The following is a 25,084-nucleotide window of genomic DNA, read 5'->3' as shown; positions in this document are numbered from 1 at the left end:
CGGAGCAAATGGATTTACGTTTACGACGAATCGTACTCCAACACCAGCCACTTTCATCCTCTACGTTTCATCCTACCCATCTATCACGCGTAGATATATTCTTATCCCAAACGTGATATCGATAGGTACGCTCTCGCTTTAGATCTTAATTAATCGATCGAGAAAATTACTTTCTCCGTTCGAAAACGTAGAACCTCGAGCGTTATATTTCCTACGTTAGAGTTGGCTTGATACATTCGAACGCGACGTTTCGATAGTTTCTACGATCGATTCGAGGACAGACGGGATTCAAGGCGATAAATGCCCGTAAATACGGCTCTGTCGGACGGGGCACGGCCACGCGATTGCGGGGGTCGATTGTTTCGAATGGCATTGAGTCCGACAATTTCTCCTCTCGCCGACCACCATCGACTTCCATTAGTCGCGCGATAGACGATAAATGCGTAGCATGCCACGATATAACGCCACCAACCGTTAAGTGTAGAGTTAAGAAAAGAGGAAGAATGAAAGATATCTAGAAATACGTATCGACTTGATATCTATACGTATTTGGTCGTGAGTTCCGCTTGTACTGGTAAAAAAGTGGAAGGAGAGATTGGTGGATGAGGTGGAATCAGTGCCGGCGGAAGTACATCCTGGATATATCGCATCCGGCACGCTTTTTCGCCGACGTTTCGTTCTATTTGATTCGGATCTTTGCTCGGCAAGAACGGAGACAGAGAGAGAGAGAGAGAGAGAGAGAGAGAGAGAGAGAGAGAGAGAATAGGAAGAGAGCTAGAATCGTGAAGTGAAATCGTTCCTCTCGCTACGGAGAAAAGGCACAAAGGAAACGAGGAATGGGGGATAAAGTTGTGCATATTTTACTAGCTGTAAAACACGGTTAGTCGATTTAAAAAAATGTCAAACTCTCGTTTTCCTTCTTATTAAGTTGCTACGCCAAACGAGATTTTCCTGGATACTTGAATCTCTTGTTAAAATCTAAACTGTTTCGTCCTGGATCTTTATTGCGTTGGAGGAAGCGATTGTAAAAGACAGAGAGGGAGATAAAATCTAATCAGGGCGTGTGTTAGAACGATTCGAAAAAAAGGGCTTTGGGAGGACGAACGATCAGCCGAGGGAAGCGCGACGAGATAACGGCGACGCGAGGGTTATCGCGTGGCTGAATGGCGCCATTACCGGTTTAATATGGATCCTCATTGTCAGTGCATTACGCAACGACGTATTCTGTTCCCTCGCAAGCAGAGAACACCTATCTACTCGCTCTTGCTGCGTGCGGTCGCGCAGCCGCGTATATCGAGACAGATAGCCTTTCAGGACATTGAGCGCATCCTGTCCGATTAAACATCCTGCAGGCGCGTCCTCCAAACACCCGCCCGAAATTCTATTTGGCTGACATATGCGCCCCGTATCTATTTCTGGGCTTCCATGCTTAAATGCCACCATGCAAGCTCCGAGAACTCGATTAATGCGAACGCGCTCCCACCTTTCATCCCTCTTGTCTCAAAGTCTGACAAAAATCTTATCTAAAGAGAGATACGTCCTTGTAAAAGTCGACGTCAGAAAAGGATAGAACGACGAAATCGATTTCGAAATGGCCAGCTTTCTCAGGTTTCAAATGTTCAGGAACGAAATCTTCGTACCGTGACACACCACCGTGGATCTAATCAGGACCTCTCTACGCGTAAAAGCAGCGTCGATAGGAATGGCAAACGATTTCTACCTCTTCGCATATCGTAACGGCAGCCTCTATATCGTTAGACATGCCTCGATCCTGTAAAAAAGACGAGAAAACGAGCAGAGAGAAAAAAGCAATTAACAGCTAACGGCTCGCGTGTGATTTAGAGAAAATTCATTTCATTTTCAGGAATATTAAAAATCAACGAGTTAATTGATGAACGCTATTTTACGCGCCTACTATAGCTCGTACGGCTCGTTTCACATGTACCGAGAAGGAGAAAAAGAGCTGAAAATGTGCGACCCGCAGAGAAGGTGAGAGAGAGAGAGAGAGAGAGAGAGAGAGAGAGAGAGAGAGAGAGAGAGAGAGAGAGCGCGCGCGCACGACAAGCGCTCGTAGGTACTTTTATAGCATTCGTCAACGTTGCATACGTTGAAAAACAATGGAAACGTTAATGGTTCCTGTCCGTAGCTCCGTGTCCAACAATTTTTCTTTTCCTCGTGACGATCTCTCACCGAGTGACCGCGTATGACCGAAGAAAGTTTAAGCACCATTGATATCGTATTCAAATACTTACGTATGTATGCATACGTGTCTTCGCGTGCGTCTCTACGACCATTTACATTCTTATCGCTGGCTAAACAAATCGATTCTCTGTGTAAATGAAAGTCACGCTTCCTCTTTTTCTTCCAACAACGCCAATATGGCAATATTCATGCCGTTTTCGAGTCGTCGCGAGATCACAAAGAATAATTCGATCGGTCTTTAGGAGCACGCACTAGTCGCGATTCACTGCCCAGCGTGATATCATATTATCGAAGAAATTCATCGAAAGGATATCTAAAATTTTACTTATCGTCGCTCGTTTAAAGCCATAGTTAGTAACCTAATCGATGGTCGACGCGGTTTAGAAAAATATCAGAATATCTACCACGCATATGTATTACACACACACGCACGTGTATATATATATATATATGTATAACAGCATGTACGGTTTACATACTCGGCGCATAACCGGCATTGCAGACAAGCATCAGCGTGTAAAACGAAGAATTTTCGAGTTTCATTCGATCGATCGTTATATCGCAAGAGTCGACGAGCGAGATGACTCTCGATTGATATTTTTATCGTTTAACTAGTCGATGTTGGAAAGATCAAACGACTGTATAATTACGATTTCCATCCATCTCTCTCTCTCTCTCTCTCTCTCGCGCGCGCGCCACTTCTCTCCCGTACGCGTACTATGTACATACCTATAACGTTTTATATTTCTCATACATATTCATGGAAATTCCCGTTGTGGCCGAAGCCACCGGGACATCGGCAGGCGCAACTTCCTTCCTTTTAATTTCGATACCTAAAACCGTATCTCAAGTACTTTTACTTGGCTTACCTTATCGCATCCCGGGAAACGCTACCAAAATCGGCCAGGAATCACGCGAGAGTAATAATAGCGTGCTTCGCTGACACGACAAACGCATAATGTCGATAATAACGGCGACGATGGCGTGCCATTGAGCGAGAGGAGTCAAAAGCAATCGAGAACTCCTCGAGGAATGGAGACTTTCCCGTAGCGAGACGTCGATAAAAGAATCAACTTTTTACTCTTGCTTCTTCTTCCTGAGATAATTGATGACGACGTGAACTTAAAGAAATAGCTCGAGCGTAGTCGTTACGTAAAGGTAGTACCTATCCGATCCGATAGTATAGGGTAGGGTAGACCGATTTGCTCTTGCAATCCCATTTTTCCTTTCGTCGTTACTGCTCCGTTGAAAATTAATTTTCCGTTCTTCTTAAAGTCGTTCTTAACCAAAATCACCGAAAGTGAAAAACTCAAGTACTTTTCATCGATATCTCTATTCGAGCTATTGATCGTAAAGCGCATAGAGAAAGAACATCGGCAACATACAATATATGTATTTGGAGTTTATCAAAATTGGAAACTTTGTCGGCTTCTCTTTGTCGATCGCGACTGCAACAAAGAGCGGCGCTCTTTGTGCCGAGAGAAACCACGTCGGATAATACAAAACGACTCGTTATACAAATGACGAGTGAATATAAGCCTTGGACTTTTTTGTACTTGGTCCGTGTCGTCGTGCGCGATCGAGACACGAGGATCTTCTCCTCTCGGCTAGAAGAATAATCGAGGTCTGCCACCACACGTCGGTCGTTTCGAGAAGCGACTAATTCGAAAATTTGTGGTTAAAGTTTAAACGGGTCAGTCGGGTTTTGGATTAGATAGGAACAATGTAGTAGTCCATTGGACGGTGTTCGCGAACAACGAGTCCCATGACGTTTCAGATGGCAGATCTTTATTTTTGCCTTTACGACAGGTACATCGTGCGCTTCTCTTTTCCCTTTCGGCTGCCTTCCCCGGGGCACTCCTCGTCCCCGGAGAAAAATCGACGCTGGAGAGCTCGCTCGTACCGTCGAGCTCGCGATCTCCAACTTTTTGCTTTAAATACATTTCTAGTCTACGAGATGACTCGTTTCGCGATTTACCGCTGAGTTAAGGTACATCGTGTAAAGTGCCCTCTCCTCCCATATTCGCGAGTAAATCCGATAACGCTTATAAATAGCACAAAAGAGAGAGAGAGAGAGAGAGAGAGAGGGCTCATATTTCTGTCGCATAGATTAACGGGCCGAACGTTGTCGCGATAAGAAATATCCCGTGCGCGCGTGCTCTACACACGGTGTGAATCGCAATCACCGATACTTTCGTGATTTAGTGATTTTCCTAGAATCATTATTCCTCTTTCGTCTTATATTTTTCCGCGAGAGAGATGCAAAATACAAAAAGATAAAAATGCCTTTTCTAGGAGGTGCTTCGAACCGTGAATCTTCATCCTTTCGACTCTCATAAAATAATCATTTGGTTTGCGTCGATATCGACTGGCAAGACAGACGCGCGGAATCCCGAGAGTCTTCTCCAACTCCGTGAGAGCGTGTATTCGAGATCGGATTTACGATAGGAAAGAGACCGAGATCGAAAACTCGCTAAAGTTTCGTCCGTTCCAAAGATAGAGGATAGAGGATGGTAGGTAGGAGAAAGAAAAAGAAGAAAAACTAGAGTTTCTTAAAATTTCCTTGTTCTCCAAACGGAAAGTTTTTAGTTTGCGAACGGCGAAAGCCACGTGCACATGGCGCGGCTTCGTGTTTCGTGGCAAGACCGAGGCCACCAAACGCGAAAGAATACTCGACAACGATTTTCCATAAGCGAACGTGTTCTTGTTAATCTGTATAACAGCCGGTCGCTTCTAACCTCGTGTTCGATCGGCCGAGCGCGACTTTGCCGAAGTAATAATCGAGTTCGATGCCCTCCCCCTATCCCGTTCCACCCAAGACTTGAAAGTTTTCGTTGGTGGAACGCTCGAAAAGTTCCACTAGGATTCCTATGAAAAAGGAAGGAGACCCTGCCCGATATCTCCCGATAAACCTCCAATTCGTTCGTCGGCGTTACGTCGCCGTCTCCGTACTATGTAAAATGATCATCCAAAGAGATTACGACGGGAGAGAGAGAGAGAGAGAGAGAGAGAGAGAGAGAGAGAGAGCGCTAATTTACTATAAATATATAACGCGTATCGATTTCTTTTCGAAGGAAAGTGCAGCCTTGCTGCGCTATTGGGTAATGCTTTTAACGCGGCACGACGTAAAATTTGGCTTTTGATACCTTCGAGTTCGCAAAGCGAACGAATTTATGGAGTGATACGACGCGACGCGGAGTGTGTTGGGCGTAACGGTAATTTTAGGAACATCGTATTTCGTTTATAGCTTTCGACGCGCGCCTACCTAATCGTTCGTTACCGAGGAAAATCGGTCCAACCGTCGATTCGGCAATTAGCAAGGGTAATCGAAAGGGACTTTGGCGAACGGAGACCCGTAATCAGAAAATTTCATCGAATTCATCGGACGGACGACGAATGGACGGACACGGCCGTAGATTAATTTAGCGCGATATTTATTGCCGAGAGCATCATAGTCATATAATTTATACGTGGGTACCTATGCGAGCCGGTAGATTATTAATTAAGCGGATAACAAATCGTTTGCGGAGAACGTATCGCGTAACACAGTCTAGCGAACGCGTGCAGGAGCCCCGGCAATATTTAGCCGAATGATTTGCGCGAGAGCGAGAGAACTCGAAACGCGCGAATCGAACCGATAAACTTTTAACTTGAATGGCTTTTATCGTTTATCGCTATTGCAATTTTATTTTCTTTTGCTTCTCATCGGACAAACAATCGATATCTTTGGCGAAAGATATTGATCAACGATCATAAAGATTTTTAACGTATAGACGATAATAATGGATTCGAGGCCAAACGTAAAAAAGGAGTATGGTCAGGAGAAAGAGGAAGGATATACCTAAGGTAGCTCTCGTTACTTTTCTCGATGACGATCGATGCCCCATGTCTAAGGTAGACGTGGCCCTTCTTACGTACGGAAGAGGAATGCTTCCGAGTTAATAGCGATTTTCTTGGGAGCTCCCTTTTTCTCCTGTCTTCCCTTATCGACTCGTCATTATAATCCCGTGGCTTATAACTTTCCCCCGAGGGAACGGAGCGGATCGCGCGGAGAAGAAGAGAAGGAGCTTCCTAGACCGAACGTACTTGGAAAGTGAGAAATGAATCTTTGGACGAATGCAAGGTGGAAATCCTTACGGTTCTCCGAGGGATTTTAACGAGTTCGCGATAACGCCGAATGACGAAGAAGTTCTCACCTCCTCCTCCTCCTCCTCCTCCTCCTCCTTGCTCCGCTTCTTCATTTCTTTTTTTACGTTCTCAGAAGAACGGAGATGAAAGAAAGTCGGCGTCCGAGCAAAAGGCGAAGCGCCTTCTCGCGGCCCGGCGCGACGCTCGAGGATTATTCTTGAAAATTCGTGAAAAATCCATACTTTTCCTCTTCCCCTAGTCCGTGTCTGTGATTTTAACGCAAAGTTCATACTCTTTGTGTCGAATGACAAACGCGCTCTTTCTCCTAATATATTCTTTTTCCAACGACTTTGTCTTACGCTTTAATATTATCGTTTCATGGGAGAATGTCGAACAAATTCCCCCGCCCCACCCCCTCACTCTCTCTCTCTCTCTCTCTCTCTCTCTCTCTCTTTGCCATTTTCCCTTTTACCTTTATGAAGAGTAAACGGGTCATAAGTCCGATGTAGCGTAATGATCGTACGGGGAATTCCTTTCCGGTTTGAAAGAGAGAGCGCGGCGATCGAACGAGAAAAGACGTGAAGCAAGAAAATCGGACGATCCGTAAAAATAAAGCGGTATTGCGCGCTTAGGAGAATAGGCGAGAGGAAATATAATAACCTGTAGGTAGGTATGTAGAAACGAAAAGAGAGTATAGGAGGACGCTTTTACGAGCGCGGCTGAACGGTTCCTCATCAACGGCTGACAGAATTATTTGAAGAAAATGGAGCGACGGCATCGTTACGGTTCCATTTTCGATTGGATTTTCTTTTCATTCGGTTTTAACCTCTTTTACTCGCCGTTGTCGTAATATCTCTACCTTTTCGTTGAGAGAGAGAGAGAGAGAGAGAGAGAGAGAGAGATACCGTTGAGAAAATCACATTGCCGAACGGGAAGTAGAAAGGCGTCACTCAAAGCGGTATGTTTTTAATCGATCGATATGTCGCTACGAAATATAGCAATATATTAGATTCGGGTAATATATTAACTTTTCTCGGAAGTCAGGTCGATGTAAAATTAGTTTTCAAGGGAGTTTCAAAAGATATTTTTCCATAGAGCGAGAGCGAGAGCGAGAGAGCACGCACGTCTTGCCGCGAGTCTTTTAAAGATTCCAAGATGAGATGCAAAATGCATGAATAATGGATCGGTGGGATGGCTTTTAAAAGTACATTATCGCGAGGGCGCGTCACGATTAATATGAAGGCACGTAAAAGCGTCTAAATGACGATGATCCGTAAGGTTCTCCTCCGAGTTAGCGTTCGATTCGAATTTCAAATCGAATACAAAGTTACGAGTCGTCTCTCCGAGGAGGAAGAAGGTAAGATAGGTCGACGGGAGCGTTTTAGCTTCTTCTTCGACTCCGAATACCAAAGAATTTCATTCGACGTAGGGAATCGAATCGCTAAAGCTTGGGAAAGACGGGGAAACGGTTAGGAGTAATCGTTCAAAGTGGGACGCTATTTAGGGGTAGGAGGGAGATTCGTACCCGATGTGCCGACTCGGCGGACTCGAAGTTTATTTCAATTATTTAAATCCCTCCGTTCCGAGATTGGTTTAATTCAGTTCGATTCAGGGCGGTGCGGGGAATCCGGTCTACGTGATCGGCCTTCCTTCTATCGTGCTCGTTCTCGGTCAGCTGCAACAGCGACCGAAACGCGGAATATACGCGTTGTCGGATGCCGACGAAAAGAAAGGACGAACGACGACGACGACGACGACGACGACGACGACACTTTCCACTTTCGATATTCTCCGCAAAAGCTTCCTCTCCGCTCTTGCCCTTGCTCCGAACGATTCGATTTGCCAAAAACGTTGGACTCGAATTCGTACGTCCACCGCCGCGAAATTTCTATTCTTTTCAGTTCCTACGTCTCCTTCTTGGATCGTATGCGTGCGTGCGCCTACGTCATAAGAGGATTTTGATTAAAGGCGAAAACGTCGACTTAACCGAATGTCCCGGGCATTAAGCAAATTACAAGATAATTACAAAGCAAATTGCAAAGGCTTCCTACTGACTAACTTCTCTATAATTCTACGAATCTTTCCATTTCTCTTCCCTTTTTTCTACGACGATGGGAAAAATTAAAGAAGGAAGAATGAAAATAGAAGAGCTTACCTTTTTTTTTTCTTTCTCGAATGATCCACTTTAGGAGTTTTTCAAACCGTGTCTCATTTCGCGCTTTTGGTAAAGAAAAAAAAGGAAGAAGGTAACTCTTTAACCGGGGAAGAAGGAAGGGATGGCGGTACGAATACGCACGTTCGCATAATAAGGTGAAACTATCGAGCCGCAGGAGATACACTAGGAAAGCAAGCGGGGGTAAAGTCGCAATTGGAAAGAGTCACGCCAGGCTGCCATACTTGCCCCTTATATCTATCTAGTAGTCGCCTTGTGAAATACGCTATGCCGCGTTCACGGAAAAGATTTTGTCCCTTTTTCTAGATGGCAACGAGCACGTCGTTACGACCCATCTTTGAGAGTTCGACAAAAAGATTTGCAAATACGCTTATCTTATACGGGTACAACGAGGGAATTCGACTAGCGTTTATTTTTCTTGTTTTTTTCTCTCTCTCTCTCTCTCTCTCTCTTTCGAAGCTTCGTAAAAAAAGGAGCAAAAAATATCTTGCGCTTATCTTGCCAATAATTGTTCGGGCTCGCTTTCTCTCGCCTTCTCGTAGTTTCTACGGGAGTTTCGATAGGCGATCCGTATCGAGCATTCGGCAGGTACGTGAGTTTCATATCTATTGTCCAGCATCCTTGGAGAAAGTCATTTTGCCTTACGAGAGTAGCGCGATTTACGACTAGGAACAGCCTGGAATTGGTGGTGTTCGGGCTTTCTCGTCTCGTAGATATCGGATGAAAATTATTACATAAACTCGGGGAAAAAAAGGTCGTAGCGCGTGTCTGGTTTCAAAAGCGCGCTTAACATTTTATTCCTATATTATTATTAAATCGGTTCGTCAGAAAGCTTAGCTTCACTCGTTTCTTCGAATTCGCTCAAATTGGCCAGATTGGGAAACTTTGAGTATTCCCTGTATACGACGAAAAACTCTAATCGCGCTTATTATGTGACATTCATGAATTTCGATGAGTTCCAAAGTTCCAGATGAAGGAGTTTTATGATTTGAAATGTAAAACGTATTAGAGACTTGAAAAGTTTCGTTTTTTGTAGCACAACTTTAGAACTCGTTAGATCCTTCTAGGAGTCGTACTACCTAAGCTTTTTTAACGGCGAAGCAGAAAATCTTTTCTTCAGAGAAAATATTTCCAACTAATGCGTAATATTATATCATTTGTCCTTGACAAGATGTCGACAAATTCTTAGCAAATCTTACATTCTTATTCATAGAGTAGGATAATTTATGAAACGACAAAGTCCCTTTACCGATATCTTTTTTCCTTTAACGCGATAGAAATAATCGGTATATCTATGAATTTGTAATTGGCGCAAAACAAGCAACAGGTGCAGATATTTCGAAACGCGAGTATACCATCAATTACAATGCAACTAATTTACGGTAAAGGAAGGACGAAACGAATGTCTCTACGATATAGAATCGAATATTATCATATTAGCGGATCAGGCGAAATCGCCGCGGCCGCGTCAAAAACACGGGGTGCCAGCGGCGAATAGGGGCGACAGCTGCCGACAACGTAGCCGATGTTACGCCTAACGCCCTTATCGCGCGTGTCAATCGGCCACGCGGTTCGTTCTTCGATCCGTAAAAAATATACTGCGTTCTGTTGCTCCGCATGATATCAATTTAACGCAAACATACTCTCTCTCTCTCTCTCTCTCTCTCTCTCTCTCTCTCTCTATCTCTCGTAGATTCTCCGATGAGATATTTATTAAATGTCACGGGCAAGAAAGTGTCGCGTGGTTTTCAATATTAATCGTAGACTAATAACTTTGTATGATCGCTTTTTACTCGGGAGAATTTAAATCCAAAAGCGATACGCGCGAGTCGACTTTTATCGTCGTCGCCGTCCTTCCGCGTGACTTGACCTAGCTTCCTCCACCACTGCAGAGCCACTTATACGATGGCACGTCTGACTGCAGGAAGTCCACTACTACTTGCCAGCTTGTTCCAAGAACGTGCGTCGATTTCTTCACCGTTCTAATTTTAGGTCTACACTCGGCTCCACGACCCTTTCTACCAGCTCGCATTGCGCTCGTCTGCTTTTTCTCTACTTTTTCTCTGCTTTTTCTCTGCTTTTTCTCTGCTTTCTCCATCTCTCTCCATCTAGCTCTCTGCGCCACTGTGTAACCCTTTGCGCCGTGAGAGCCAGCACGGCTGCCCTCGGGTTACGGTGGCCGGCCAGTTAGTCGGCAAATAAATGAATGCCAGATGAGACGGATTCCTCTGAGTAAGAGAGTCTCGAACGACATCGTTTTCTCTTTATGAAAATCGTACTCATCCTCTTTCTCTTTAGAGCAAAGTGTCATTCGATGCTTTTACCAAATTCGAAAGATATTTTTATCTTTTATTGTAGAATAAAAGAGAAAAAGAAAAAAAAAAAGAAACATCGAGGAGACGACAAGTAGGCAGTGAGCCGAAAAAATATCGGAAGCTTTCGCCGAGTGTCATACCCTTTTGGTAAAAGTTACGAAAACTTTCTCTCTTGTAATTAGTTCCCAGCGGAGATAAACTGGTGCGTTGGCGTGACAGTGCGGATAAGGAGAAGTGGAAGATCGAAGGTACGAGAAAAAATCAAGCAAGTCAATCCAGGTCACGAGGGAGATAAGACTCCTCCTATCCTCTCTCTCGCGCGCGCGCGCGCACGTGCGTTATTTTATGCTCGGTCAAAGTTTTTCGCAAAAGGATCTGGGCGGCTGCGGCGGAGGCGGCATTTTAGCGAGTCTCCCGTCGACTTTCTCTTTGGTGGTCGTGTCGAAAGTTTTGCGAGAGAGCTTGGGATACAAGAACGACGTGGGAGGGGAGGAAGGGATGAAAATGGAGCGAGGATCAAGCTGGCGAAGAGGATAAAGATTTTTTTTCGCCTTTTCTCGGTAAGTATCTCTCCTCGTCTGTTCTTTCTTCTTCTACTTCTACTTCTTCTTCTTCTTCTTCATCTTATCTTCAACTTCGCTATCAAAGCAATCCTTTCAAAGAGGCAATGCGGCGTCATTCGCTTTTCGGCATAATTAAAGTCAATTACCCCGAAAACGAGAATTTTCTAGTCTGTGAAAATGTATATATCGCGAGGAAAGATTTTAAGGCGCGGTAGAAGGAAACGGCGAGAGCATTGCCAGACAGGGCCTATAGATTTCGTGGCTTACGAGAGAGTCTTATTAAGTTTGACATGTTCCTTCAAGTTTCAACGAAGACTTGCGAGAACTTGCAAGTATATTAAAAAATTAACTTACGCGAAACGCAACGGTAGATATATAAAAACAAAGATTATATTTCTATTTCGACTCAGGTCACGTTCCAATGCGGAAAGATTGGATGCTATGCACTGCATGCTCTTCGATCTCTTCTTTCTGTTTTTATGTCTCTCTCTCTCTCTCTCTCTCTCTACCCTCCCCCCTGTAGCCACGTAGATAACTCTTTATAAATATCTATCCGTTTGTATGTTTTAACAGGTGGACTGATTGATCCGCGTGGAACGAGCGTGCAAACGTCTCTGTGTGAACACACGTATCTCGGAAATTGAAAAAAAAAAAAAAAAAAGAAATAACAATGGCCGACACCACAGTGAGAAAATCGACGAAAAAATTAAATCTTTGCGTCTGCATTACACGATTCGATTTTCTCGCGCAAAGAAGATATATGGATTAATTCGAAATCGTCGTTGTAGCGAATTTCTTTTCAAAAATGCATTTTACGATCTGGACGGGGAACAAGCAAAAACTTGTAAAAAATATAAGTACGTGCGGTTAAAAGGATACGGAAAGAATGAGTTTAGGAACGAGCGATGAACGTTTCGCACGTTTTGCCTTGCTATGTAAGCTCACGCGTACCGGAAATTACGGTGGTATACGAATTACGTTTGAATGGTACGCCAGGAATTTTCCATACCTATGCGAAGGTACATTCGATAAAAAACAAAAAAAAACAAAAAAAAATTCTTTTTGGTAATAAAAAGAGAAAATCTATCCGATATCTCCATTGTCAGAACATCGCTTCCCACGAGAATTCTATTCGCTCTTTGCCTCCATCTCGTGTCTTCTGCCAAGGTACGCGCAGGCTACAGACTATTACTCTCTCTCTCTCTCTCTCTCTCTCTCTCCTTTCTATCTCCGTATCTTTCTTCCGGTTGTACTATCGAGTCCTGTGCGACACGAACGAGGGGCAGAAGTGAGACACTAAGTATGCATAGCCAGGTTCCGGCTTCGAGTACGCGTCTGGACTTCACCTCTAGGCTTGGTAACTAGTTGGCATGTGGCCATGCATAGAGGTGCACGCTAATAAGTGTACGGCTCTCCTAATATTCGAGCCAATGATAAATGCCGTAATACCTGTCATTGGCAATACTTTTTACCCATCTTTCGACCATCTCAACGTATTTAATTTTACTTAGCCATTGTACAATGTTTGTTATTGTTAAAGTAATCGAAGAATTCCCATCGCGTAGCGATTAATCACGATGGTCACGAGAGGAGGGACTTGAAAGATCGAAGGGTCAAGTCACGTGACCGCGTTATCGCACCGAACGAGCGGCAAAAGTCAAAGAGCTTTTTCTTTACCTTTCGCACGCCTTAAAGTCATACGCTGACGATTAATGATTCCGTCGGCAACGGAGCAAAAAATCCATTAAGCTTGGATCCATAAGGTTGGTTGTATAGAGCTTGTGTAGGAGCGTAACGATAAATCGTAACGAAAACATGCATTGTCGTTTTCGCGGCCCTCGCCCAAAAGTCGACCTGGAAACATCGTCATTGTCTTCGTCTAAGAGGGTCCAAATATAATATTAGGATAATTTCCAAAGTAGAAACAGAGAGAGGGGTGGGGAGACAATGACAGAGACATGACATCTTTCATCCAGCAGTCATTTAGCGAGGATGACACATTTCGAGGCATCGATCGATTGCTACTAATTCGTTGCTTAACCTTTACCATAATCAAATCGTTAAAGCAACGTACTCGACGTACTCCCTTCTCGCTGTTTCTTCCAAATTTAATCAATTTATTCTCGTCGCATAAAGAAGAAGAATCGATCGAGGGAATGACAGCGTCGTATTCGTCCGTGGCAAACTCAATATCTATTCCAATATATAAAGAAGGAATTTTGAAAGGATTTTATCAAAATGTTCATATTATAATACGTACAAGGGTGTGGTGTGTTCTTACGCAGGAAGCGTTCTTAGGGCTCTTTGGCGTTTTACGAAGGAGTTTCGTCGCAACGAGACTTTTTGCCGTCTACAAACCCAATGGATATCTTGTAATTTCGAACGAACGAACCAATCGCCATTTTCACCGATTCAGGAAGGACCCATTAAAACCAAAAGGAGAAACCCTTTTGTCCTTCTTCTCTCTCTTGAAAATCCATACGAGCGAGTACGTTTGTTTTTGATTCTTTCGTAATACATTTTCAACGATAAATATGAATTTCGATGGATACTTCAATAAAGATTTATCAAATATTCTATTTCTCTTTCTTATACTATGCGTAGATAAAGGGAAGGTAATCCAACAACTTCCGTGATCGTAGATTGCAACTTTAAATCCTATAAAAAATGTTCCCGTGTTATTCTTCGAGATTAACGTCTTTCAAAGAACGGCAAAAAAAGACAAAGGAGAAAATGGAAGTAAAGAATAGGGGAATAGATAGAGGAAGGTTGGAACGAGACGAAAGCTTTGCGAGGAAGAGCCACGCGAAGCGTGGTGCGTGTGCGCGAGAGAGAGAGAGAGAGAGAGAGGAAGGCGCAGGAACGAAAGGTCGGAAGTGAAACGTAGGAAAACGGAAAATAGAGAAGTCTTTATGGCAACTCATAACTCATGCCTCCTTATTGAAACTTCCTTCTCGAGAATGGATTAAGACGGTTTCTACGAAATTCGTTGAAATTTCCAGAGCGCGTAATTTATGTATTCGTTAGTATGGCATTACGAGCTAGTCCACCATCTTCCTACCGTTGTGCGATTTTCGAAAAGCAAACGCAAAATCTGTTTCGATGTACGAGCAACGTACATTTCCTAAGTCCTAAAGTACGCCGACGTTTTTCATAATTTTGACGTAGAAAATCGATCCAAAGTTTCGTCAAGTTAATAGAAGCTAAAGCGTGGAGAGGACGACCACAGTGGTAATTACCGCTACATCGTTTTTGGGCGTGTCTCTGTTGTTCTCTTAAATATTCGGTAATTCGAATGTAAATTTTTCCATGATTATCATTTAATAGGGCGTTAGCGTTACGCCTGCGAGCCTTTCTGGCGTTATTAGTTTTCTCATGGCGTTAAACGACGATACGATACCATCGACGTAGGATGGTCTTTGATTTTACTGAATGTTCTATTCGAAAACGTTAACACGTCGCGGACATTTACCTCGAGGAAACATTGTACAGACTATTTATTTAAGTGACTCCCGCGTTATTTGTTACGTTATTGCTCCAGCTATGGAACTGTACCATACCACCCTGCTATTATTCGTGGATCTGCAAATGCGAAAACACAACGGAGGAAAACGGATGAAAAAGAGAAAGAGAAAAGAAAGGCGATACGGAAAATGGGGAAAGAAATAGGAGGTCAGGGTGGGGAGGGGGAGGGAGAGAGAAAGAAATAAAGGGAAAAAGAGTGCATTTCGAGCGGATATGAAATTGCGTGACGCCGTCGAGTGAACGAAATGCTTGTCGTGTTTCCGCCACGAGACATTCATACTTGGGGTCTGGCTACTACAGTCTCTACACGTCGTCTGCCTGGAAAACCAAGAAGAAGACAGGGATCTCTCTGTCTATCTTCTTTTCTAGCATTCAACTCGCCGGCGTACGATTCGTTCATACGGTTGGCTCTCTCCAGATGGCCACGTAATGTAAATTTCCATTTTCTTACGAGCATGCCGGATGCGAAAAAATTTCGTCCTCATCAACGACGAAGATACGCGATAGCACCTGAACCGCGCGATACGAAGAGCCGTGCGAAGCGCACCTCCTCGTCGTCTCTTTGAGTTCTCCATAAGCGTAATAAACATTCCGAGTAATCCGACCGCGTATTCTTTCCTTCCTTCTCTTTATTTTTTATATCTTTCGTTGAATTCATTGCGATATCGAGGAACGCACATATACTCAAAGAAATTCCTTTGTTACGGACGTGACGAGCATTCTGCAACGATCGATCTAATCGAAACTATTATACGAAATTATATTTCGCTCTTACAGAATAAAATGGAATAGGTCATTTTCTTTTTCTTTGGCACTATCACCTACGTACACCTATTAGCCTAATCATTCGATCTTTCTCGATGTGGAATATAAATCGTGGGGGCGCATAAATGACGTAGATTGAAGAACGACTGAACGTGTTTTGGGCCAACGAAAACGCAGACGCGACGACAGCGTCGACGGCTATAGGAAAGTGCTCAAAGCGTGGAGAAGAAGAGAAATGAAAGGGGGATGGGAAAAAGGGCAAAGAGCTAGAGGATAACGAAAGACAACGTTTACCGTCTACGAAATGCGACTGTGCCATCGGTTATCGTCGAAACACTCTGAAAATACCTTGGCGGTTGTAATAATTGAAGAGAGAGAGAGCCCCTGAGGCATCCGCGTAGAAAATGGCTCGAAATTGAGGAAGGTAAATTGAGAGCCGCCTTGGATTAGGGGGAACGAGTCTACTGCTGCCACATGCGACCTCTTTGCGTAGGTAGAGACGTTACTGCGACGTAGAGGAAATAAGGGAACGAAAGAGTCCAACCCTTGGATTTATTTTTCTTCGCTAAAATACTTGGTCCCTCCGTTATTTCGTATTTTTACCTGTTAAAAAGTGAAGGCGGAGAAAAGAATGCAATAAGGCCTACTGTCTTAAATGATCTTTTAAATGACGTAAAATTTGGAAAAATTGTTCTTCTCGCCTTGTAACCGTTTAGCTTTAATAGACGATAACCTTTTCATAAAGTGAAAATAAACGAGAAAACGTTTTGAAAGAGAAAGAGGGAATGCGTAGCGAGGAAGTAATGAGCATAGAACTTGGACGAACGCGAGTATCCACTTTGGCAGCTTCGGATTTACTCGAGCACTTCTCCAATTTACTAGATACATCTTGTTTTTTTTCGAGAGTTAGTCGACTTCCCCCCTCCCCCCCCCCCATCACTCTCTATATCGGAGCACGCGAGAGACTTTCCTTATGATAATAAGACGGCACTTTTGCGAGGGCATCTCGGACGTTTATCTTTCATCGAATTCGCCTAAATCACAGAACTCCCATAGGATTTTAAGTCGAATTTATATCTTCCGTGGATATTTTCTATAAGAAAGAGAGGAAAGCGGTAAAAGTCTGAGAGAAGACCTAAAGAGAACGCGTCTCTCGAGAAAAGACGAATGCCGCAATGAGAGGAATGGAGGATAGAGATAGAGAGGGAGAAAGAAAGAGAAAACGAAAAAGCTCCGCCATTTCGCGGAATGAAGATGTATGCGAAGAATCGAGCCGGAACCTTTCGTGATACTGAAAGAGATGGCGAGAAGGAAGTAAAGTAGGTCTCATTGACTAGGTGTCACGGACAGGAACATTAGATGCTACTTTGACTGACGGAAAGCAAACAGCCGAAGGTGCGTCACGTCGAGGAACCCGCGGTACGACGAGTCGCCTACCGAATCATAGAAGAAGCCTTCAAGCGGATTTATTACTTCCTTTTTGTTTCCCAATGAAATCGAGAGCGAGGAGACGAGGGCGAGAGCGACAACGACAGAGAGAAAGAGAGTTCTGCAATGGGAATTGCGTCCGTCGTGAAAAGTAAGATAAACTGTCCTGGTTCCTATTGAAAATAAAAGGCGAAGAGAGAGAGAGAGGCTGCGTCGATATTCAATTACGTACACAAAACGGAAAAGAATGTTTAAGAACAGTGCCAAGCGAGATTGTTTCTTCTTTATTAATACCTTTTATCGCACTCTCTCCGTTATTCTTTTTTCTTCTCGTCTCAAGCTTATCGCGCTTCTCTACAAAGTACGTGCCTCTCGGCGATTAATCATCGCGTTTCATTGCCACGTTACGTATTCTTGGAATAATCGGGTTCGCCGCGGATAAATTATAAAACTCTCTTTCGAGAGAGCATCCCTCTTCATTTTATATTTCACTTTTGCTGTTAACAGTAACCGCGTTATTTCGCGGGCCAACGACGTTTCCAAAGGCACAAGTACCGTCTTGTAAAGTTTCTTTGCCATCGAGTAAATCGAGAGACGTTCCTCTTTGGAACGACGGTGTCCGAAAAATTTGACCTCCCGCAGCCGATTTATTTCTCTCCAGAACCCCGACATAAATATCCTTGAATCATAGGAAATATTATTTTTACGATTACGTCGTTCCTCGTCGTACGGAGAAACTCGGAAAAAAGGAAAAGAATTGTACGACGTTCGAGTTTGATGGAGAAAAAGGAAGAGAAGGGCGGAGGGGAGGGGGGGGGAGGGTAAAACGGGAAGATGGTATAACTGGTAGCGGCGCAGACGACATTTATATCGACGATTTATCACCGAGAAAAAGTTAGATAAAACTCGGCCACGTCTGGCCACCATACTTACTACCACCCCGTTAACTTACCTCGGCCCACCTCTTATATCCTCGAAAATGTAATGGAGCGTACGACCGAGATTGTCTCCTGTTAAGTTAATTGCCCCTCGTCGTCTCGCTTTCACCAAGGATAAATGAAGGAAAGTTCGAAGGATCAATTGCCTCTCTTCATCGACAGAAATATTTTCAATGCAACCTTGACCATAGCAATTATTAACGTTGATAACTTGATCCGGTTAATAGGACTAGCTATTTAAAAATTCTATTTCTATATTTACGTGAGCCTTTTGCGATAACGAAAATGTTCTCTTTCTTTCGAACTACATTCTTTCCTCCCGTTATTATTCTACCTCCGAGCGAAACGAGTCTGCAATCAATAACGGAGTGCGTACCTCTGGGAAATTGTGGCACGACGTGTAGCGGGAACACCAACACGGAGCTTTAATTTCCAATGCACGAGGAAATAAGGAGGTACGAAGGAGGGATTTCGCGCGTGCGTCTGCAAGCACTGGACTCGACGGAGAAAGGGAGATAACGAGACCCTTCTCTAACCTTTCTCAAGTTCGAACCAACTTTTTTCCCCTCGCTCTTTTGACTCCTCTCAATCTCAATCTCGAGTTACGTTTCAAAGTTCAAAGTGTTTTGAAAATATACAAAATTATTCTCGTTCCTTCTTGCCTTTCTCGGTTGATATCGAGCTGATATAAGATTTTTAACATTTTAAGCGAGACATTTAAAGAGACAACTTTGGCCGTTTTCTTTCTTAACCAACGTTAGAAGGAACGATGAAAGTCGAGTTCTTCCGAAGGACACATCAAAATATTTTACGCGACGTCATAGTATCGTATATGTGTCCTATTGTTTGGCGACATAGCGTCGTTGGAGGAGTACTTCTAACGTAAGAGGTCGATGAGAGCGAACACAGAAAGGGAGAGAGAAAGAGTCGGGGTAAATAAGAGAGATGTTTCACGTATATCGAGAGTGAAATAGCGGTAAACGAGGATGGCGAAATAGGGCCGAGAAAGACGGATTAGGAAAGAGCGCCACACGGTAGTATCGGGCCGTACGTGCCTACGCGTACTTACTTTGGCCAACATCGTTGAAAACGTCGCTAGGAGACGTTGCGTTGTCATTTTTTCTCTCTCTCTCTCTCTCGTAATGCCATCCAACCTCGCTATTTCTCTCTCACCTCGTTCTTCATTTCTCTTGCTCGCTCCGTAGATTGTCTATTGTCTGGTAAACAAAGCTGCTGCCTCTATGTACGACGCGAAGGCAAATGACAATCAGCGACCTCGGGCAAGCGACTGAAGAGCGAGAGAGGAGCTGCTGCATCGCGTGCATCTTGTCGAGTGCACGCGTTCCCGTATATGCATCATTCTAGCATGCCTATGCGTCGACGCGTCGCGAGTTTAGTCCAACGAAGGCTCCGATGGAAGCTCTAGATTACGCACACACACACACACACACACACACACATATATATATATATCTCACAAAAGGTTTTCCGGTGCATCGTGCAAATTCGCGTCCACGTACGTGGCAGATAGCCCTCAATGAGAAAACGAGAAACTTGGGCGACCTTGAGCTTACGTTCTTCTCTCGTTTTGTATCTCCACCATCTCCATCGGAAGAGTAATTTTTTTTGTTGCAATAGAAAGGCGCGATTGAAACGATCCAGCGATGCGTATAAAGGCACGTAATTCGTAAAGCAGGTACGCGCGGCGGACCTGCTATGACATTTCATTTTGCAACGAGCCGACGAGACGGAGACAATGGATGCCTCTTTTGTTTGAACCCCTAGGAGGAGAAGGAGAAGAAGGAAAATGCGCTCCGAGAGAACAAACGTTTCGCACTACGGCTTTTCTCACCCCGTAGCAACCACGTCGCAAGCATTCAAGCCCATCCCATCACTACGACGCTGTCACCCAAAGGACGCATCGCACATTTCCAAGGCATTACTATTAATTTACCTTTTGCCTTGCCAATCTAATGGGTGAAAATCGAAAAGTCATCAGTCAAAAGGGCGGATGTCGTTTGAGAAAATCGACTTTACGTATACACGACATGCACGATATGCCCCGTAATTACGTTCGTCCTCGGAATCTCTTTTAAAAGGGATAGGCTACTTAATGAACGATGTAAATCGAAATGTTCTGTTAATTTGACTCTTTTTATCGCAAAAGGAGACGCCTTAATGAAAATGTCAAAGACATCCGGTTGGCTCTAGCTACGATTTCGTCAGATTTTCAACTTTAATCATCCGCCGTCGTCGTTGTAATATTTATGATCTATGTAATACTTATTGTTTTAAAAACAATCTTCCCTTTTGCGATCCTTTAAAATGGTGTCGAACAGTAGAGCTATATAGGACGATATGAACGCCGATGGAGCCTGGTCGTTTTGTTTTGAATAAAAGAACGTTTCGAAAAGAAGCAAAAGTTATGGCAAATCGGATATCGGGTGTTGGTTAATTCATGGTTGCAAAGTCCGATGGAAGAGACGTACGAGAAGAGAGTAGAAAATGATGGAGGGTCATCTTCGAGAGCGAAACATTGCTTTCACCTTTGTTTTTTTTTTTTTTTGTCATTTTTCTTTATCGTTTCGCTTCACACAAATGCGTACCAACCAAGTGTTTCCGTTATCTAAAGAAAATTCATCCGAGCTCTATACTAAGAATATATTGATGGATTCTTATTTCTCCGTTGCTCGCGATCCTACCTTCTCATTCCCGTCGAAATCTTTTCCTTTTACGTTGTGCCACGCGATACGTTGCAAAGATTTAGTTTCGTTAGAAAGGAAAAAAAAAGAAAGAAGACGTTGGTAGACATTTGGGTAAATACGTGAACGTATGATCGCAGGAAGGAACTAGTAGGCTAAAAGATTTGGATGATTGTACGATAGACGTTTCTCGCAGACGGTTCTCGTTACAACAGACCGTAGCTCGGTACGTTAAGTTTTTTAGGATAAAAAATGTTAGGGTTGGCTCATGTACGCGCGCGGTTTGTACGAAAAGGACAACATGAGCGCGTCGCGGCGTCTCTATCAAGCGGTGTCACGACGACGTTAGATGAGATTGCGAACTTTATTACAGAAGGAAACTTTTACTTCCCCCGATGTCTGCCGGTTATAAAAGTTCCACGGTAGCAGAGCGGCTCTACGCGCAATCTTATGCGACGGATTCAAAATTGAATTTCCGACAGGGGAGATATCGTCGGAGATATCGCGCATCGTACTTCGAATCGAATTAATAACTCCATTCTCGGGGTCTATTCGTTTAGTTAAAAATTCGTCCGACGTTCCGCTTTAGAGTAAGAAATTGTCCTTGCCGCGTATTTACGCCTCCGTACACGATTAATTTGTAGGTAATTCGATAAGTAATCTTTTGGCTCGTGATAAACACGAGCGTAGAACTCTTCTTCGAGCGTATGCGCCTTTTCTTTTCGAACGAGACCGTATCGCGAGAAACAAGCCGCGAGCCGATCCGGCCGAAAAGAAAAAAATTCTCGATCGGACACGATATAGCTCCCATATTTTTACATCGGATTTTCTTTGCCCCAGGCTGAGAAAAGTTTTTCCAAAGCGGGAAGAATCCCGCAAGGAAGAAGGCGAGAAAAAGTTGTACGCGTTACTCACCGCAGGCACCCTCGTGTTTTATTCTAGTATTCTTCCTTCTCTGGCAGCTCGCCTGTCTCAGATGACATTGATTCGTATACGTCACGTCGTCGGAGCCGCAAACCTGTGCGAAATTTGACGGACAATTCGTTGGACACTGGCACAAAGCTTTACCGTTCTCGGATACGACACACGTAGCGCCCCAAGCGCAATAAGTCTTCTCGCAGGGTTCTGAAAAAAAAGCAAAAAAGAAGATATCTGTAGTCGCTATAGTTGTTGGACCGGATATTTGACTTGTCGCAAAGTAATCGCAGAGATATAGATAAACGTAATTTCCTTTATTTCCTTCCTCGCGCGATTATTTCCTTCCTTGACGCAATTCAAATAATTCTTTCTTCAAACAAAAAATATATTTTTCATGAGAAAACTTCGTTATTCGGTAGTAAGTTCATATAGGTATTTATTTCATTTTCATCGCTTCAAACGCGTATGAAGCATCGTTAAATCCAGCAACGCGAATCGATAATTAAGAAAAGTTACTTAAAATATTAATTAATCCGTCCACTTTTCGATGGTTGAAAAAAAAGACAGATTATCGAACCCGTCCACCCGAACCTTCTCTCTCCCTTCTTTTTCTTGACGCTAAACCACCAATGGCAGTGGCCATACTTCTCAACGTCTCAACTTTTCAACTTTTTTTCTCTCCCTCTTGCGCGCGCGCACTTGTTCCTTCTTTCTTTCCCTTTTTTTCACGTAGCTCGCCCAACATAGAACAGGTTCGCAGGAGCACAATCAATTTTCCAAGAAAGTTGGTACGAATGGGGCAGAGAGAGAGAGAGAGAGAGAGAAAGAAGCTTTGCTTTGAGAAACCTCGTCGGATAATCCATGCTCCACGATCATTAATATAGCAGACGAGTTGATCCCCGAGCGGTGAAAAAAATCGTCCAGCTCATGCCAACCTAGGGAGGTCAATCGCTTTTTCCACAGTTACGGATAGACGAAAAGGGCTCTTTTTTCCTATCTTCTTTCTTTTGCTTTCTCGCTCCAACATCGGCTTCTCTCGTAGAGAAGAGATCGTTGAACGACGTGTCGGCGGAGGGTGTCACCGAAAGAGACCGATAAAGAGCCGTTTTTCCTGTCCGACTTCTCTTCCTAGTTCTCTTCGTCGAAGGAGAAACGTCGTTCATGATTTTTGAGAGACTCCACGACTCTCGTTACTTTGACCGATATCGAAAGAAAGGCCGACTCTCCTCTTCTCATTCGTCACTCTCCTACGTCTTCCCTCAGGACCTTTTTTTATCTCTTTTCCGAAAGCTTATACACTCTCTTCGTTCTCTTACTCTCGATTACGATAACCTGCGGGGACCTTTTGAATTTCTACATCTACCTACTACGTTAAAAGGATTAAACGTCGTAATTTAAGTATAAGGCATATAGTAGCCGCTCGAAATATTACTCTATTACGTAGGACTTTGTATCTACCGATCTACTTTACGTCGCATCATCGTTCTCGTCGCATATGTAAATAAAGTCCGATCTCGGTGTTTACCCACGGTCGGCATTTACGGAAAATTTTCCAGACAAATTGTCAACGGCGAAAAGCTATCTCATACGCGCGTACGTTGCGAGCTTTGCTTCGGTTTACGGCGAATATTTGCTTTTGACCTGTCACCGCCAATTACACTTTTTACCATATGAGAGCCTATCGATCGAACCCACGCGATCGTTTCGTTAATATATACTCACACGAGGATTTCACGCTCCAAAGAAATCCATTTCCCGTAAACATAGGCTAATTTCGTCCCTATATGTAAATTCTGCGCGTTTTACGTTCGAACAAAGAGAAAAGGGAAATTACTGTTTTTCCTAATGACGTTTTGCCTATACGAATAAAAAATTGCTCACGCTCGAAAAAAAAAAGAAATATGTAGGAGGAATGGGAGGGGGGAGCGGGACAAGTCTCGCGATTCTATTATAAAATAATATACAAATAATCGGAAAATGTACGACGGGGGTTCTTCTATACGCCGATGCAATCCGCCCTTACATATTTCACGTAGTTTATAAAAAGGTGGTTAGGGACCGGACACTTTACCGTGTTACGATAAACAGGACTACGTTAAGTAGTAATCTGCAGCTTATAGCCGGTTAACGTTGGGAGGGTCAACGCTCCGACTATTCGATCCCTATCCTATATAGTTCGTTCGCGTTAACCCGCTCTACTCTCCTTGTTTAGATTTCTCCACGTTTATCGATCTTTCCACTCTGCGCGTCGCCTTGCTTCGAAAACTTACGTTTCTTTTCAAAAGCAATTATTTTAATTGCGACTATCGACGACATCGACGAATGAACGATGACTTTCAACGCGAGTTCGTGATAAAAGGAGAAAGAAAAAGATTTACTATTGAAGGCATATAATATTACGACTCTATGTACGATGTAATATCTCATTTTTGATGAATACAAATGCAGGAAAAAAGAAAGGAATCAAAGATTTGCAAAGAATGTCACGGCAGAACCGCCAAGACGCGTCCCGAGTGATGATATACCGAGAAAGTTAATCAATATCAAATAGCACCGAATCCATTTCAAATAGCGGCAATACATTTTTTAACGCACAGCGACCCCTTTGATGCCGAACGTTCGATATATTTCGTTCATGAGCGAACGAAATAGCGTAAAAGCTCGGTCGACCATATATGTGACTGCTGGTTGACAATGAGCAGCTCGTATTCGAGTCATTCAAAAACATAGCATAAATATTCACCGAGCTATGAAATGGGCACATTTAATTATAATCGAATCAGCAAATTGAGCAGAGATTGGTAGTTATTAAAAAGTTTTCTCTCTCTCTCTCTCTCTCTCTCTCTCTCTCTGTCGTTTCGCCGAACAATGTTTCATCATTTTTTAATCAAATAAAACTAACGGACGCGATAGAAACATAAATTCTGAGGCAGAGAAGGAAATTAAATTACACGGGCAAGCGTACTCGGTTTTATGATGCTTGCTTACGTCAGCATATGTCGTAAACGCGACAGGAAGGAGAAGGACATGGGAGCGTTACGAGGCTATTACTTTTTCGTTAGCGTTTTTCTTTAAGTTCGCACATTGTAAAAGAAGAAACGAGGAAGATGAAGTCGCAGACGCGAACAAGCTCGTTCTTCATCCGACGATCGTAATACCAGCCGTTACCTGTACAAGCAGAGCGGTGTATGACCCAACTTGCCCTCTTCGGGAGCAAGTCGTTTCAAACGCGATTACCTCAGGTGTACCTTAGATATATATATATATATATGTACCTATCGCCTCGAAGAGATCTTCTTTCTTATCCTCGAAACGTACGATTACATACGTATGAAAAGCAAGAAAATACATCTTCCTTCGAAATAACTCGGCACGGATGGAGGAATCAGATATTTCCGTGTCCGTTCCGTTAAGCCGAATCTAGGAT

The 25,084-nt window shown here is 43.5% G+C and overlaps 1 protein-coding gene and 1 long non-coding RNA gene across 10 annotated transcripts in view; one reads left to right on the top strand and one right to left on the bottom strand.

The window, feature by feature from the left end:
• Positions 1-25,084, bottom strand: part of LOC124423564 (agrin-like) — a 237,776-nt gene that overhangs the window by 48,758 nt on the left and 163,934 nt on the right. For all 9 annotated transcript variants that reach the window (XM_046961423.1, XM_046961424.1, XM_046961418.1 and 6 more), the window contains one exon: positions 21,655-21,864. In XM_046961423.1, coding sequence (XP_046817379.1) covers positions 21,655-21,864 — 210 coding nt within the window. The remainder of the gene's footprint in view (positions 1-21,654; positions 21,865-25,084) is intronic.
• LOC124423572 overlaps positions 1-25,084 on the top strand; it is a 40,152-nt gene that overhangs the window by 12,559 nt on the left and 2,509 nt on the right. The window lies entirely within an intron of this gene.

The sequence above is a fragment of the Vespa crabro genome, chromosome 4 (genome assembly GCF_910589235.1).
Source record: "Vespa crabro chromosome 4, iyVesCrab1.2, whole genome shotgun sequence".
NCBI lineage: Eukaryota > Metazoa > Arthropoda > Insecta > Hymenoptera > Vespidae > Vespa > Vespa crabro.
The sequence above is the reverse complement of the archived record's forward strand: the minus strand, read 5'-3'. Positions and strand labels throughout refer to the sequence as shown.